Consider the following 19,327-nt stretch of genomic DNA (forward strand, 5'->3'; position numbering starts at 1 on the left):
GGAACACTATAGAGATTTTTCATGATTATATATTATATTTTGTCCACAAGTACTTACCATGAGTGGGAACACTATAGAGATTTTTCATGATTATATATTATATTTTGTCCACAAGTACTTACCATGAGTGGGAACACTATAGAGATTTTTCATGATTATATATTATATTTTGTCCACAAGTACTTACCATGAGTGGGAACACTATAGAGATTTTTCATGATTATATATTATATTTTGTCCACAAGTACTTACCATGAGTGGGAACACTATAGAGATTTTTCATGATTATATATTATATTTTGTCCACAAGTACTTACCATGAGTGGGAACACTATAGAGATTTTTCATGATTATATATTATATTTTGTCCACAAGTACTTACCATGAGTGGGAACACTATAGAGATTTTTCATGATTATATATTATATTTTGTCCACAAGTACTTACCATGAGTGGGAACACTATAGAGATTTTTCATGATTATATATTATATTTTGTCCACAAGTACTTACCATGAGTGGGAACACTATAGAGATTTTTCATGATTATATATTATATTTTGTCCACAAGTACTTACCATGAGTGGGAACACTCTGGCAGACAGTTCATGAATCCAGGATTTTTGCCACGTACTTCATGAGTGGGAACACTATAGAGATTTTTCATGATTATATATTATATTTTGTCCACAAGTACTTACCATGAGTGGGAACTATAGAGATTTTTCATGATTATATAGGCATTTTGTCCACAAGTACTTACCATGAGTGGGAACACTATAGAGATTTTTCATGATTATATATTATATTTTGTCCACAAGTACTTACCATGAGTGGGAACACTATAGGATTTTTCATGATTATATATTATATTTTGTCCACAAGTACTTACCATGAGTGGGAACACTATAGAGATTTTTCATGATTATATATTATATTTTGTCCACAAGTACTTACCATGAGTGGGAACACTATAGAGATTTTTCATGATTATATATTATATTTTGTCCACAAGTACTTACCATGAGTGGGAACACTATAGAGATTTTTCATGATTATATATTATATTTTGTCCACAAGTACTTACCATGAGTGGGACACTATAGAGATTTTTCATGATTATATATTATATTTTGTCCACAAGTACTTACCATGAGTGGGAACATATAGAGATTTATCATGATTATATATTATATTTTGTCCACAAGTACTTACCATGAGTGGGAACACTATAGAGATTTTTCATGATTATATATTATATTTTGTCCACAAGTACTTACCATGAGTGGGCACACTATAGAGATTTTCAGGATTATATACCATATTTTGTCCACAAGTACTTACCATGAGTGGAGATTTTTCATGATTATATATTATATTTTGGAACACTATAGAGATTTTTCAACATTATATATTATATTTTGTCCACAAGTACTTACCATGAGTGGGAACACTATAGAGATTTTTCAACATTATATATTATATTTTGTCCACAAGTACTTACCATGAGTGGGAACACTATTGAGATTTTTCATGATTATGGATTATATTTTGTCCGACAGCGACTTACCATGAGCCCCAGACACTATAGAGAGCTGGCAGCAGCCTTGCAGTCCGAGTGTACCACCATGAGTGGGAACACTATAGAGATTTTTCATGATTATATATTATATTTTGTCCACAGGCGGTGCCAGAGCAGTTATATATTATATTTTGTCCACAAGTACTTACCATGGTGGGAACACTACACATGATTACCGGTATATTGACTCCAGAAGACCTTGACCTTGAGTGGGAACCTATGACTTATATATTAGTGATTTTGTCCACAAGTACTTACCATGAGTGGGAACACTATCGAGATTTTTCATGATTATATATTATATTTTGTCCAAATGTACTTACCATGAGTGGGAACACTATTGAGATTTTTCATGATTATATATTATATTTTGTCCACAAGTACTTACCATGAGTGGGAACACTATAGAGATTTTTCATGATTATATATTATATTTTGTCCACAAGTACTTACCATGAGTGGGAACACTATAGAGATTTTTCATGATTATATATTATATTTTTTCCACAAGTACTTACCATGAGTGGGAACACTATAGAGATTTTTCATGATTATATATTATATTTTTTCCACAAGTACTTACCATGAGTGGGAACACTATAGAGATTTTTTTCATGAGTAAACATATACTCGCTATGAGAGGGAACGCTATGGAGATCTTCATGAGAGGGAAGAAGTCTTCACAAGTACTTACCATGAGTGGGAACACTACGAGATTTTTCATGATTATACATATACTCACCATGAGAGGGAAGAAGTCTTCCCGAGTATACATATACTCATCATGACAGGGAACGAGTCTTCACGAGTATACATATACTCATGAGAGGGAACGAGTCTTCCCGCGTCCACAAGTACTTATCATGAGTGGGAACACGAGAGATTTTTCATGATTATATATTTATCCACAAGTACTTACCACGAGAGGGAACAAGAAGTCTTCCCGAGTATACATATACTCACCATAAGAGGGAACGAGTTTTCATGATTATATATTATATTTTGTCCACAAGTACTTACCATGAGTGGGAACGAGTCTTCTCGAGTATACATATATTCACCACGAGAGGGAACGAGTCTTCCCAAGTATACATATACTCACCATGAGAGGGAACGAGTCTTCCTGCGTATACATATACTCATCATGAGAGGGAACGAGTCTTCACGAGTATACATATACTCACCACGAGAGGGAAGAAGTCTTCCCGAGTATACATATACTCACCATGAGAGGGAACGAGTCTTCCTGAGTATACATATACTCACCACGAGAGGGAACGAGTCTTCCCGAGTATACATATACTCACCACGAGAGGGAAGAAGTCTTCCCGAGTATACATCTACTCACCACAAGAGGGAACGAGTCTTCACGAGTATACATATACTCATCATGACAGGGAACGAGTCTTCCCGAGTATACATATACTCATCATGACAGGGAACGAGTCTTCCCGAGTATACATATACTCACCATGAGAGGGAAGAAGTCTTCACGAGTATACATATACTCACCATGAGAAGGAACGAGTCTTCACGAGTAAACATTTACTCACCATGAGTGGGAACGATTCTCACGAGTATACTTATACTCACCATGAGAGGGAACGCTATGGAGATTTCCTTGACTGTCTTCACAAGTATACCTATACTCACCATGAGAGGGAACGCTATGGAGATCTTGACTGTCTTCACGATTATACCTATACTCACCATGAGAGGGAACGCTATGGAGATCTTCTTGACTGTCTTCACGAGTATACATATATTCACCATTAGAGGGAACGCTATGGAAATCTTCTTGACGGTCTTCACGAGCATACATATACTCACCATGAGAGGGAACGCTATGGAGATCTTCTCGACTGTCTCACGAGCATACATATACTCACCATGAGAGGGAACACTATGGAGATCTTCTTGACTGTCTCACGAGCATACATATACTCACCATGAGAGGGAACACTATGGAGATCTTCATGACTTTCTTCACGAGCATACATATACTCACCATGAGAGGGTACGCTATGGTGATCTTCTTGACTGTCTCACGAACATACATATACTCACCATGAGAGGGAACTCTATGGAGATCTTCTTGACGGTCTTCACGAGCATACATATACTCACCATGAGAGGGAACGCTATGGAGATCTTCTTGACTGTCTTCACAAGCATACATATACTCACCATGAGAGGGAACGCTATGGAGATCTTCTTGACGGTCTTCACGATCCACAGCACGGCGAGACAGAAGACCTGGATGAAGGTGAAGAGGTGCACCTTCTTGGTGCGCACGTGCCGCAGGTACATGAGGTCGGGCTGGTACTTGCGCGGCATCAGCACGATGAGGATGCGGTCCACCAGCTGCATGCCGTTCAGGGACGACACGCCCATGTACAGGAACACCCCGTACAGCACCGGCATCGGAATGTACTGAAGTAGAAGAAAGGAAAATAAGGAAGGTTTTTTTTTTGTTCAATGATACCACAGCACACTGTTTATTTAAAGGAAGGAAGGAAATGTTTTATTTAATGATGCACTCAACACATTTTATTTACGGTTATATGGCATCGGACATATGGTTAAGCACCACAAAGATATTGAGAGAAGAAATCCGCTGTCGCCACTTCATGGGCTACTCTTTTTCAATTAGCAGCAAGGAAATAAGGAAATGGTTTATTTAATGACGCACCACTCAACACATTTTATTTATGGTTTTATGGTGTCGGACATATGATTAAGGACCACAAAGATATTGAGAGAGGAAACCCACTGATACTCTTTTCGATTAGCAGCAAGGCTTCTTTTATATGCACCATCCCACAGACAGAATAGCACATACCAGTCTTTGATGTACCAGTCGTGGTGCACTGGTTGGAACGGGAAATAAGCCCAATGGGCCCACAGACAGGGATCGATCCCAAACCAACCGCGTATTAAGCGAGCACTTTATGCCGCCCCCAGAAGAAAGGAAGTTAAGTAAGTTTTTTGTTTAATGATACCACAGCACATGGTTTATTTAAAACTGACAGGCACTAGTTTTAAACACTATCATGTATTTATCACTTCTGAACCCATTTTCATTAATTTAAATTAATAATACTCACATTTTATTATTTAGAAGATTCATATTCGTACACCTGAAGTGGTTCTGGTCAGACCAAAATTCATGTTTCATAATTCTAAAAATGCATGTTCGTCTGAGAAATAATGGTTATCGAAACATGCTCTGGTTATTTTTAAAACGTTATTTCCCCATTTAAATACTGCACACTTTAGCTTCTCTTTGTTATAACCTGATCCAAATGTGTTTAATGTTTGTACATTAACCAAATTTAGTGTCCATTTTCAACTAGGGTCAGCGCCAATAATATGTGGCTATTAGGGAAGAAACAAATGTTTATTAATTTAACCATTTCTCAGATTATTTTCCTTCCATGGAAGCACACATGGTTTAATCAGTGGCTATTGGGAAAGGAAAGGAATGTTTGTTTAAAGACACCCCAGCACATTGTTTAATCAGTGGCTATTGGGAAAGGAAAGGAATGTTTGTTTAATGACACCCCAGCACATTGTTTAATCAGTAAGGAAAGGAATGTTTGTTTAGTGACACCCCAGCACATTGTTTAATCAGTGGCTATTGGGAAAGGAAAGGAATGTTTGTTTAATGACACCCCAGCACATTGTTTAATCAGTAAGGAAAGGAATGTTTGTTTAGTGACACCCCAGCACATTGTTTAATCAGTAAGGAAAGGAATGTTTGTTTAGTGACACCCCAGCATTGTTTAATCAGTGGCTATTGGGAAAGGAAAGGAATGTTTGTTTAATGACACCCCAGCACATTGTTTAATCAGTAAGGAAAGGAATGTTTGTTTAGTGACAGCTCAGCACATTGTTTATTTAATATGTGGCCATCGGGAAAGAAACAAATGTTTATTAATTGAACCATTTCTTTTATTATTTTCCTTCCAAGGAAGCGCATGGTTTAATCACTGATTATTAGGAAAGAAAAGGAATGTTTGTTTAATGACACCTCAGCACATTGTTTAATCACTGATTATTAGGAAAGAAAAGGAATGTTTGTTTAATGACACCTCAGCACATTGTTTAATCAGTGGCTATTAGGAAAGGAATGTTTGTTTAATGACACCTCAGCACATTGCTTAATCATTGGCTATTAGGAAAAGAAAGGAATGTTTGTTTAATGACACCTCAGCACATTGTTTAATCAGTGGCCATTAGGAAAGGAATGTTTGTTTAATGACACCTCAGTACATTGTTTAATCAGTGGCCATTAGGAAAGGAATGTTAGTTTAATGACACCTCAGCACATTGTTTAATCAGTGGCCATTAGGAAAGGAATGTTTGTTTAATGACACCTCAGTACATTGTTTAATCAGTGGCCATTAGGAAAGGAATGTTAGTTTAATGACACCTCAGCACATTGTTTAATCAGTGGCCATTAGGAAAGGAATGTTTGTTTAATGACACCTCAGTACATTGTTTAATCAGTGGCCATTAGGAAAGGAATGTTAGTTTAATGACACCTCAGCACATTGTTTAATCAGTGGCCATTAGGAAAGGAATGTTAGTTTAATGACACCCCAGCAAATTGTTTAATCAGTGGCTATTAGGAAAGGAAAGGAATGTTTGTTTAATGACACCTCAGCACATTGTTTAATCAGTGGCCATTAGGAAAGGAATGTTTGTTTAATGACACCTCAGCACATTGTTTAATCAGAGGCTATTAGGAAAGGAAAGGAATGTTTGTTTAATGACACTCAGCACATTGTTTAATCAGTGTTTATTAGGAAAGGAAAGGAATGTTTGTTTAATGACACCTCAGCACATTGTTTAATCAGTGGCCATTAGGAAAGGAATGTTTGTTTAATGACACTCAGCACATTGTTTAATCAGTGTTTATTAGGAAAGGAAAGGAATGTTTGTTTAATGACACTCAGCACATTGTTTAATCAGTGTTTATTAGGAAAGGAAAGGAATGTTTGTTTAATGACACCTCAGCACATTGTTTAATCAGAGGCTATTAGGAAAGGAAAGGAATGTTTGTTTAATGACACTCAGCACATTGTTTAATCAGTGTTTATTAGGAAAGGAAAGGAATGTTTGTTTAATGACACCTCAGCACATTGTTTAATCAGTGGCTGTTAGGAAAGGAAAGGAATGTTTGTTTAATGACACCTCAGCACATTGTTTAATCAGTGGCTATTAGGAAAGGAAAGGAATGTTTGTTTAATGACACCTCAGCACATTGTTTAATCAGTGGTTATTAGGAAAGGAAAGGAATGTTTGTTTAAAGACACCTCAGCACATTGTTTAATCAGTGATTATTAGGAAAGGAAAGGAATGTTTGTTTAATGACACCTCAGCACATTGTTTAATCAGTGACTATTAGGAAAGGAATGTTTAATGACACCTCAGCACATTGTTTAATCAGGGCTATTAGGAAAGGAATGTTTGTGAATGAATAATTGAATAAAATGAATGAATGAATGAATGAATGAATGTTTAATGACATCCCCAGCACAAAAATACACATCAGCTATTGGGCGTCACAAAAGGTGGAATGTTTGTTTTTAGTGTTTGTTTAATGACACCTCAGCACATTGTTTAATCAGTGGCTTTTAGAAAAGTAAAAAATATAATATTATTTATCACAAACCTTGAGAACAGATGTTAAAAGAACAGAAACTCCGATGAAGAGAAAAATACAGATTCCTGTTACACGTTGTTCTCTGAAAAATAACAACAACAACACGACTGTTAAAACAATACCAATCATTTTTTTAAAGTTTCTTACCCACCCGTTGGTGAGAACATGATGCGCTATTTTTGTTAACACATGGGTTGTTTACACACGTATGCGTGTTAACAATTTCAAGACATACGACTGGTTGCTCCTTGGTGATGACCAGGTCACCAATGCCATACATCCAATGAAAAACTACACAGTGAAAGTATATTACACTGTGACTTATAGTTAATCTGGCAATTATGTGTCTGTGATGCTTATGTTAGCTGCAAGTGCAACGGCTGTAAAAAACTTTTATCAAAAAACATATTAAAATTTGCTTAAAACCTAGTTTTTGATGATATGTAAGAAATAGAATAATACATTTGTGTTTGTTAGATACCATTTATCTCACAACTCGTTAAGATACATTTTAAAACAACTCGTGGTGAGATAAATGATATCTAACGGCCACTCATGTATAATTCTCTATTTATCCTGCAACCAGTTTGTACTGACAGATTATGAGGGCTGGTTAAAGGTTTGTAATAAACTGCTACTAATAGATTATCACTTGTGACATGGCTTACCCTTTAGACTACTGCACTAATGTTTTACAACAACTAAGTTGAGTGGGTACAAGTTTATAATTTTTACTCACATATATACACTTAAATGTCTTATAAATACATAAAATAAAGTTCATATTTGAATCGGTAAGTATTATTTTTGTGGGTTTTTCAATTTTTTAACATTATTTTAAATCAGTTAATATGGATTAAAATTAGAAAAAGTCGCGTTTACGATTCATATCCCAATATTTGGTGATTTTCATTGTTGGTAAATGATAAAATTTATTGTCAAATTAGCTGTCACAATCAACTATCGATCCCTGCCGCCATTGTTGTCAAGCAAGAAATACTTGCCGAAAACCACTTTTTGAACTCAAAATTCCAAGGTATTTTCCCTTGAAATAAAACAAACAAAAGCTAGCATGCTGTCAAATAAAGTGCTTCCTATTAAAAAAAAACTTTTCCGGTGAGTGTTGCGTGCAAAATAGCAGGAAATATGAATTGGGAATGCACTGTATACCGTGTGCAGTATGTCGACTGGAGTGACGTCGGACGAGATACTTAATACTGCAGGTAAGATAGCTTGTCCTACGTCATGCAAGTCAACATACTGTATATAGTTCCTGCCGATGGTCTAGCATGTATGGGTGTTGACCTACTGACCTAACACTGAGGAACCTAGGTCGTTCCTCCAGTGGTCTAGAGTGTAAGGGTGCTAAACTACTGACCTAACACCGAGGAACTTGGGTCGTTTCTCCAGTGGTCTAGAGTGTAATGGTGCCGAACTACTGACCAAACACTGAGGAACTTGGGTCGTTCCTCCAGTGGTCTAGAGTGTAAGGGTGCTAAACTACTGACCTAACACCGAGGAACTTGGGTCGTTTCTCCAGTGGTCTAGAGTGTAATGGTGCCGAACTACTGACCAAACACTGAGGAACTTGGGTCGTTCCTCCAGTGGCCTAGAGTGTAAGGGTGCTAAACTACTGACCTAACACCGAGGAACTTGGGTCGTTTCTCCAGTGGTCTAGAGTGTAATGGTGCCGAACTACTGACCAAACACTGAGGAACTTGGGTCGTTCCTCCAGTGGTCTAGAGTGTAAGGGTGCTAAACTACTGACCTAACACCGAGGAACTTGGGTCGTTTCTCCAGTGGTCTAGAGTGTAATGGTGCCGAACTACTGACCAAACACTGAGGAACTTGGGTCGTTCCTCCAGTGGCCTAGAGTGTAAGGGTGCTGAACTACTGACCTAACACCAAGGAACTTGGGTCGTTCCTCCAGTGGTCTAGACTGTAAGAGTACTGACCTAACACCAAGGAACTTGGGTCGTTCCTCCAGTGGTCTAGACTGTAAGGGTACTGAACTACTGACCTAACACCAAGGAACTTCGGTCGTTCCTCCAGTGGCCTAGAGTGTAAGAGTACTGACCTAACACCGAGGAACTTGGGTCGTTCCTCCAGTGGTCTAGAGTGTAAGGGTGCCGAACTACTGACCTGACACTGAGGAACTTGGGTCGTTCCTCCAGTGGTCTAGAGTGTAAGAGTACTGACCTAACACCGAGGAACTTGGGTCGTTCCTCCAGTGGCCTAGAGTGTAAGAGTACTGACCTAACACCGAGGAACTTGGGTCGTTCCTCCAGTGGTCTAGAGTGTAAGGGTGCCGAACTACTGACCTAACACTGAGGAACTTGGGTCGTTCCCCCAGTGGTCTAGAGTGTAAGGGTACTGACCTAACAACAAGGAACTTGGGTCGTTCCTCCAGTGGCCTAGAGTGTAAGAGTACTGACCTAACACCGAGGAACTTTGGTCGTTCCTCCAGTGGTCTAGAGTGTAAGAGTACTGACCTAACACCGAGGAACTTGGGTCGTTCCCCCAGTGGTCTAGAGTGTAAGGGTACTGACCTAACAACGAGGAACTTGGGTCGTTCCTCCAGTGGTCTAGAGTGTAAGAGTACTGACCTAACACCGAGGAACTTGGGTCGTTCCTCCAGTGGTCTAGAGTGTAAGAGTACTGACCTAACACCGAGGAACTTGGGTCGTTCCCCCAGTGGTCTAGAGTGTAAGAGTACTGACCTAACACCGAGAAACTTGGGTCGTTCCCCCAGTGGCCTAGTGTGTAAGGGTTCTGACCTAACACCGAGGAACTTGGGTCGTTCCCCCAGTGGTCTAGAGTGTAAGAGTAGTGACCTAACACCGAGGAACTTGGGTCGTTCCTCCAGTGGTCTAGAGTGTAAGAGTACTGACCAAACACCGAGGAACTTGGGTCGTTCCCCCAGTGGTCTAGAGTGTAAGGGTACTGACCTAACAACGAGGAACTTGGGTCGTTCCTCCAGTGGCCTAGAGTGTAAGAGTACTGACCTAACACCGAGGAACTTGGGTCGTTCCTCCAGTGGTCTAGAGTGTAAGGATGCCGAACTACTGACCTAACACTGAGGAACTTGGGTCGTTCCTCCAGTGGTCTAGAGTGTAAGGGTGCCGAACTACTGACCTAACACTGAGGAACATGGGTCGTTCCTCCAGTGGCCTAGAGTGTAAGAGTACTGACCTAACACCGAGAAACTTGGGTCGTTCCTCCAGTGGTCTAGAGTGTAAGAGTACTGACCTAACACCGAGGAACTTGGGTCGTTCCCCCAGTGGCCTAGCCGAACTACTGACCTAACACCGAGGAACTTGGGTCGTTCCCCCAGTGGCCTAGTAAGGGTACTGACCTAACACCGAGGAACTTGGGTCGTTCCCCCAGTGGTCTAGAGTGTAAGGGTACTGACCTAACAACGAGGAACTTGGGTCGTTCCTCCAGTGGCCTAGAGTGTAAGAGTACTGACCTAACACCGAGGAACTTGGGTCGTTCCTCCAGTGGTCTAGAGTGTAAGGGTGCCAAACTACTGACCTAACACAGAGGAACTTGGGTCGTTCCTCCAGTGGTCTAGTGTAAGGGTGCCGAACTACTGACCTAACACCGAGGAACTTGGGTCGTTCCTCCAGTGGTCTAGAGCGTAAGAGTACTGACCTAACACCGAGAAACTTGGGTCGTTCCCCCAGTGGCCTAGCCGAACTACTGACCTAACACCAAGGAACTTGGGTCGTTCCTCCAGTTGTCTAGAGTGTAAGAGTACTGACCTAACACCGAGGAACTTGGGTCGTTCCCCCAGTGGCCTAGCCGAACTACTGACCTAACACCGAGGAACTTGGGTCGTTCCTCCAGTGGTCTAGAGTGTAAGGGTGCCGAACTACTGACGTAATACCGAGGAACTTGGGTCGTTCCTCCAGTGGTCTAGAGTGTAAGGGTGCCGAACTACTGACCTAACACCGAGGAACTTGGGTCGTTCCTCCAGTGGTCTAGAGTGTAAGGGTGCCGAACTACTGACCTAACACCGAGGAACTTGGGTCATTCCTCCAGTGGCTTAGAGTGTAAGAGTACTGACCTAACACCGAGAAACTTGGGTCGTTCCCCGGGGGCGGAACACTGCGACTCTTTCTTCAAGCTGTTCACGTGGTTGATGGACAGTACAGTGGCGGCTACGAACCAAGGCAGACCAAGAAACGAGTTGATCACGATCAGTATCGTCACCAGGAACAGATCCAAGTGGTAACCGTGGCCTTTCTGCAAAACACAAATAACTAAAATCGAGCTATAGGCTTTCGGTTTTCTCCTTTGACAATGGACAACCAGAAGAAGAAGTCCGTTTTATTTAACAACACCACTAGAGCACATCGATTTATTAATCATCGGCTATTAGGTAATTTTGACATATAGTCTTAGAAAGGAAACATGCTACATTTTTCAATTGTGGGTGTGTGGGTAATTTTTGGCATGTATCCATGTTCAAACAAGCCTGTTGTGGGCACAACCTCTGACTTCGCCAGTTCTGTCCATGACAGAGTTTTTCAATTAGTAGCAAGGGATCTTTTATATGCACCATCCCATAGACAGGGTAGCACATACCATGGCCTTTGATGTACTAATCGTGGTGCACTGGCTGGAACAGGAAGTAGCCCACTGGACCCACCGATGGACCAACCGCACATTAAGCAAGCGCTTAACCACTGGGCTACGTCCTGCCCCTGGACAAACAGAAAATATAATTTTAGAAAAAGGAGCAGTCAAATTAGAATTCTTTTTTCTTCTTCTTTTAAAACAAAGAAAAACAAAACAATTGGGGTGGGGGGGGGGATTGGAGAAATATTTAAATTATCTGGCATAAAGATGCTATAACGATAACTGTGTTGCTACGGTGATAACTGTGGTTAGCGCGATATCTGTTGCTATGGTAATAATTATACTGCTATGATCATGGTAATTGTAACTGTAGTGACAACTGGGTTTAATCGTGTTGTTATACTGGTAACAATTGTGTTATCAAGTCTTAATTGTGTTGCAATAACTCCCACAGTTAACATAAGTGTTAATTGCATTGCTGTGGTGGCAACTCTGTTGCTACGGCGTTGACTGCCGACTCACCACAAGTTTGTTTTCCTTCCTGTTGATGATGACGCAGGTGATCTGCTGATCCATGAAGATGAGAATCATCAGCAACAGCGCGGGGATGATGGCTGCGATGATCAGCCACCACGGGTTCCTCCCCAACGGGTTCACCACCCACCCGCGGTCGGGGATAGTCGGCTGTTCAATACACAAAACACAGTTAATACACAGGCAAATATATTCAGGGACAGTCGGCTGTTCAATACACAAAAAATAGATAAAGCAGGCATATATTCAGGGATATCGGCTGTTGAATACACAAAACACAGGTATATTCAGGGATAGTCGGCTGTTCAATACACAACCACAGTTAATATTACAAAGTCAAATATATTCAGGGATATCGGCTGTTCAATACACAGTTCTTATTTACTTAATACACAGCCAAATATATTCAGGGATATCGGCTGTTCAATACACAAAATACAGTTAATGCACAGGCAAATATATTCAGGGATAGTCGGCTGTTCAATACACAGGCAAATATATTCAGGGATAGTCGGCTGTTCAATATACAAATCAGTTAATACACAGTCAAATATATTCAGGGATAGTCAGCTGTTGAATACATAAAACACAGTTAATACACAGTAAAATATATTCAGGGATAATTGGCTGTTCAATACACAAAACACAGTTAATACATAGGCAAATATATTCAGGGATAGTCGGCCGTTCAATACACAAAACGCCATTAATACACAGGCAAATATATTCAGGGATAGTCGGCTGTTCAATACACAAATCACAGGCAAATGTATTCAGGGATATCTGCTGTTCGCTACAAAAAACACAGTTCTTATTTACTTAATACACAGGCAAATATATTCAGGGGTATCGGCTGTTCAATACCTAAAACACAGTTAATACACAGGTAGATATATTCAGGGATATCGGCTGTTTAATACGCAGTTCACAGTTATTATTTACTTAATACACAGGCAAATATATTCAGGGATATCGGCTGTTCAATACACAAAACAGTTAATACACAGGCAAATATATTCAGGGATATTGGCTGTTCAATACACCAAAAAACATTAATACACAGGCAAATATATTCAGGGACAGTTGGCTGTTCAATACACAAAACACCGTTAATACACAGGCAGATATATTCAGGGACAGTCGGCTGTTCAATACACAAAACACCGTTAATACACAGGCAAATATATTCAGGGACAGTCGGCTGTTCAATACACAAAACACAGTTAATACACAGGCAGATATATTCAGGGATATCGGCTCTTTAATACGCAGTTCACAGTTATTATTTACTTAATACAGGGTAAAATATATTCAGAGATAGTTGGCTGTTCAATACACAAAACAGTTAATACACAGTCAAATATATTCAGGGATATCGGCTGTTCAATACACAAAACACAGTTAATACACAGGCAAATATATTCAGGGATAGTCAGCTGTTCAATATACATATCACAGTTAACCGACTGAGATGAATCCCGCTCCACAGTTAAAAAAAAGCTTTAATGACAAAAAAATATTTTACAAAGCTTACTTAACAGCGACTACCCAGTATAAATAAACCAGGGGCCTAATTCACAAAGGTCTCTTAGACTCTGCTAGACAACAAAGCATCCTCTTTGCAAGTCTTTTTGCACTGCACTGCGAGATCACAAAATTGCGAGAGTTTAGTGAATTAGGCACCAGGGCTTCTAGATTATGGTAGCCCCACTGCCATGGCTAGTGATACTCAATGTTGGGCTAGTAAATAACTCACGCTGAATTCGGCTGGAACCATCAGTTTGGGTGTGCCCAGACCAATGAGAATGTCGGCAACAATCATGAGAAGAATGGCAATTATCACAGCAAAGTCGCTAACCATGGACCTGACCTGTAGAGAGAAACAAGACAGTTCTATTAACAATGTGACTGGAACAAGTAGCAGAGGACTCACTGGTAGATTTAAACCATTTTATTACATACCCATTCAATCTTACTCTAGTGATAAAGACATTTGGAAACCGTGTAATAAATTTATTTTGCATCGCACATATGTGCAACCAGGGGCCTAATTCACAAAGGTCTCTTAGGCTCTGCTAGACAACAAAGCATCCTCTTTGCAAGTCTTTTAGCACTGCACTGCGAGATCTGTCTTCTATAGAGATATGGGGCCTAATTCATAAAGGTCTCTTAGGCTCTGTTAGACAACAAAGCATCCTCTTTGTAAGTCTTTTAGCACTGCACTGCGAGATCTGTCTTCTATAGAGATATGGGGCCTAATTCATAAAGTTCTCTTAGGCTCTACTAGACAACAAAGCATCCTCTTTGCAAGTCTTTTAGCACTGCACTGCGAGATCGCAAAGTTGCACGAGTTTAGTGAATTAGGCCCCAGAACAAGTAGCAGAAGACTCACTGGTAGATTTAAACCATTTTATTACTCCAGCAGGCACTCATAACTGGGGAAAATAAAAATCAATTATCATGCATTGGATTAATGTACACTACTAATGGACTACTTGACGCCAACAAACCAATCACCTTGTCAGTACTAAATATGACGTTAGATCACGATTTGGCAAAGCACACACAATGACATCACATAGATTAAAGCGTCAGTCGATATACTGTACACTGTATACAGTGCATTCCCCAATTCATATTTCCCGCCGTTTTGCACACGACACTCACCGGAAACGGAAATATAATTAAAGAAAAAAGATATTTTTTCAAAATGGTGGCTTTTGTTTTGATTTTTTCAATTGAAAATACCTTGAAATTTTAGTTCAAAAAGTGGTTTTCGGCAAGTATTTTCGCTTGACAACAATGGCGGCACGTCGCGGTCATTTTCAGGGATCGATAGCTGATTGTGACAGCTAATTTAATAATAAATTTGATCGTTTTACCACCAACGAAAATTACCAAATATTGCAATATGAATCTTAGTTCGGGTTTAAAAAAAAAATCTGGTCAGAAAACCACTGTTATCGGGAATAATGGACATAAATACTGGACAGCTGGCCACAAATGCCCGTAAGTTAATGCAACTTTTTCGATTTTTTGCCTAATTTTAATCACCATTAGCCAATCTAAAATAATAAAAATTACAAAAAAAAGACACGAAAATAATACTTACCGATTAATATATGAACTTTATTTCATGTATTTATAAAACATTTAAGTGAATATATGTGAGTAAAAATTTTAAACTTGTACCCACTCAACGTGGTTTTTGTTAAAAATTAATCCAGTAGTCTAAAGGTTAAACTTGTAATAAAATGGGGAATAAAATACAAAGTTATAGCAATACCCAGAACAGTAAAGTAGTTTACGTCGTTTCTGTATACTTGAACATGTAGCCGATGTAGGCTACATCAAAAATAAAGGCTTAAAAAAAAACCCACCAAATATCTGGGCCAATAAATACATGTAGAATAACAAACTTGGTACCAGTTATCAAATTTATGTCCCTCGTGAAATAATTATTTCACTCTGGACATAAATTTGATAATAACTGGTAACTCGTTTATTATCCTCTATTTATTACATACCTATTCAATCTTACTGTAGTGATAAAGACATTCTGAAATCGTGAGATAAATTTATTTTGTATCGCACATATGTGCGATCTGGACCGGAACTTTTAAATTGGGAATTCCCTTTTCATTTTTACTGCAGTTAGCACCTTTAATTAGTCATATATGATTTACAAAAATTACGTCACGTCGTATTTGAAACATTACACAAGACTGCTGATGAGTATGACTCTTAACGTTAAGTAAATCCATGAAAGGAGTTTTGATCATAGATCTAACAAAGTATTGTTAAATTAAAAACGGGGTTTTTTTTTGTAAAACATAAAACAAGGTACATATGTATGTAATAAATACAGAACTTCACATACGTTGTTTTTGCTTTCTATTTATTGCACTTGTATATATTCTTGCGCAAAATAAACTTGTGCAATAAACAGGAAGTGAAAACAACGTATGTGAAGTTCTGTATATTTATACCCTGATGGAAAGTTAGGACGGGAAAATGCTGTATTCATGTATAAAGGTTGCAGGAAAGGCCAAGTTGAAAAGAAAAATATGTTTTTAACCCCGTTTGGATACTTAAAGGAAACATGACACGAGACCATATTATAGCTCATTTTAAAAGAAAAATGATATAAAAATAATATACAAATAACTTTATAACAATAAAATACGTGTAGTTAACTTAAAATGAAGAAATTACGCTAACCAGTATCAAAGTACGATTTATGCATATTTCTTCGTGAGCGTTCGGAAAAAAAGGGAAGTGACGTCAGAGCCGCTGTACTCTTCCATTGTTGTTAACTGTTTATATATGGAGTAAGGGGCTTACGATCTTTTCAGTCCAACAGAGACCGGCCTCGGTGGCGTAGTGGTTAAGCCATCGGACTACAGGCTGGTAGGTACAGGTTCGCAGCCCGGTACCGGCTCCAACCCAGAGCGAGTTCTTAAGGGAATCAATGGGTAGGTGTAAGGCCACTACACCTTCTTCTCTCTCACTAACTACTAACCAACTAACAACTAACCTACTGTCCTGGACAGACAGCCCAGATAGCTGAGGTGTGTGCCCAGGACAGCGTGCTTGAACCTTAATTGGATATAAGCACGAAAATAAGTTAAAATAAATAAGTCCAACAGTGCCGTACTGCGCGGCCTTCGGGTGTAAAAATAAAGTTTAAACGATCGGGATTGTCTTTTTATGGTTTTCCAAAGGATTGTATCCGAAGAAAGACGTGTGTATTTTATCGCAAAAGAAAAGATTGGACACCAACACCGCATAGTACTTTGGTGTCCGCCTAATTACAGCCCGGAGCCCGAACGTTACCCGGAGACAAAAACAGTACTCGGTTGCGAATGCCGAGGTGTACATTGTACATATTTGGCACAAAGATACACCGCAGCATGATGTATTTATATATGTTAAAACAAAAATGTAGAATTTTTTATTTTTTTGGAAAACAAAAAGATTTTTCATGTTAGGGCTGTAGGCCTACGTAACAAAATCTGTATTCACCGTCCGAAGAAGGAAACGTCAATAAGTAACTAAATATGGCATATACAAACATGGGATTTGGCATGAGGATACATCTCAGTACGATGTATTTAAATATGTTTTTAAAAACGTGTAGAAAACAATAATAATTTTAAATAATGTTTTTAATCTTCGGGCGGAATACGTTACAAAAACGTTCCTCATCGCCCGAAGCCCCAAAGCAACACGAAGTTCAATACAAAAAACCCCACTACTGTCGGTGTCGAAATAACTATTACGTTTCATCCACGGGCTGACTTGAGAATCGGAGTGTTGTTTTAGTTAATTGGTCCTTTCTTTCCGTGGCCTGCACATGTGATTCCTGATTGGCAGGTGTATATTGCAGGGTATCGACCAGGTAAGTGATTACCACGGTCTAGACATGCGTACAAAATACGTGCCAGTTTTTTTAAGATTACAGGGTATTGTGGCGTAACCTGTCGCGACTATAGTACAATGTTAATGGACATTATCAGCCGCCCTGCTTCATTACTGTAAATAATGCTGTAAAACCCTTGATTAAGTAGACTTTCCCATCTAAAATTACAAAACTGACCAATTACGTAGTACCAAAGAAAAGAAAATTATCACTTGGGTATCGTGAGTGGTCGTTTTTACTCTAACGAAAAATACCAATAGGCCTAATAATATGCTACTTTTTTTTATGAGAGAAAAATACTATAACCCCATTTCGTTCTATTGATGCAAATAGAAATATATTTAGTTTAAAAGTTGATTATACTCTCAAGTCATTTATGTTGTTTTACAAGCCAGGTTAATGAAAGTGAAGCGCCTTGTAAATTAGAGCGTTTGTTTACACTGTGCATACAGATTTCATTATGTACAGCCCGAACATAAAAAATGCGATATTTTCTAAAAAAAAAAAAAAAAAAAATGTTTGTCCTACATTTATATTTTTTACATATTTAAATACATCATATCGAGGTGTATCTTTGTGCTAAATATGAACAGTATACACCTCGGCATTAGCATCCGAGTTTTGGTTTTGTCTCCGGGTTACTTTCGGGCTCCGGGCTGTAAATTGGTCGACCGGTCTGGTCTGGCACCATCAGTTTCTCCACCCTCCGACTCGCTATCCGTTTTTCCTTCAGTATCACTGTTGTAAGTAAATGTGTGTCTTTCTTCATTTACTAACAGCTCATATTGATACGGCAAAACGTTTTGCGAACGACCACTCATTGTTTTGGTAAGCTGTGCAAGTCTTAGATTCTTAATGAGTGGTACGGACTAACGCTTTTAAGTGTAAGGCTTCAGATCAAGCGACGCGTCTCTGACGTCAGGGACCTCGTGATTGCCCTGCTCATTAAAGATCGGCAATTTCCGCTAAGAGCTCGTATCTGGGGTTCTTTTATGGAGATATTTTAAGTAATTAATTTTTTATAATTTTTTTTTTTAGGTGATTCAATTTATAATTAATTGTACATGGTTGGTGCCAAATATGGTTTACGTGACATGTTTCCTTTAAAATAAAAGAAGTTTGTTTTGTTTAACGACACCAGCTATTGGATATATGTCAAACATTTGGTAATTTCAACATATAGTCTTAGAGAGGAAACCCGCTAGTTTTCCAATAGATCTTTCATATACACCACTATCCCACATACAGAGTAGCACGTACCACAGCCTTTGATATATCAGTCGTGGAGCACTGGCTTGAATGAAAGTGTGTTTTGTTTAACGAAACCACTAGAGCACTGATTTATTAATCATCGGCTATTGGATGTCAAACATATGGTAATTTGGAAATGTAGTCTTAAGATAGGAAACCCGCTACATTTTTCTGTTAGTAGTAACTGATCTTTTACATGCACCATCCTACAGACAGGATAGCACATACCACGGCCTTTGATATACCAGTCGTGGTGCACTGGCTGGAACAAGAAATAGTGAACA

At 39.0% G+C, this 19,327-nt stretch overlaps 1 protein-coding gene across 5 annotated transcripts in view; it reads right to left on the reverse strand.

Moving 5' to 3' along the window:
* Nucleotides 1-19,327, reverse strand: part of LOC121387485 (sodium-driven chloride bicarbonate exchanger-like) — a 153,560-nt gene that overhangs the window by 11,124 nt on the left and 123,109 nt on the right. For all 5 annotated transcript variants that reach the window (XM_041518621.1, XM_041518620.1, XM_041518623.1 and 2 more), the window contains 5 exons: nucleotides 14,127-14,240; nucleotides 12,359-12,520; nucleotides 11,322-11,500; nucleotides 7,262-7,334; nucleotides 3,769-4,014 (listed from right to left, as the gene is read on the reverse strand). In XM_041518621.1, the coding sequence (XP_041374555.1) occupies nucleotides 3,769-4,014; nucleotides 7,262-7,334; nucleotides 11,322-11,500; nucleotides 12,359-12,520; nucleotides 14,127-14,240 (774 nt within the window). The remainder of the gene's footprint in view (nucleotides 1-3,768; nucleotides 4,015-7,261; nucleotides 7,335-11,321; nucleotides 11,501-12,358; nucleotides 12,521-14,126; nucleotides 14,241-19,327) is intronic.

Source organism: Gigantopelta aegis, chromosome 13 (genome assembly GCF_016097555.1).
Source record: "Gigantopelta aegis isolate Gae_Host chromosome 13, Gae_host_genome, whole genome shotgun sequence".
Taxonomy (NCBI): Eukaryota; Metazoa; Mollusca; class Gastropoda; order Neomphalida; family Peltospiridae; genus Gigantopelta; species Gigantopelta aegis.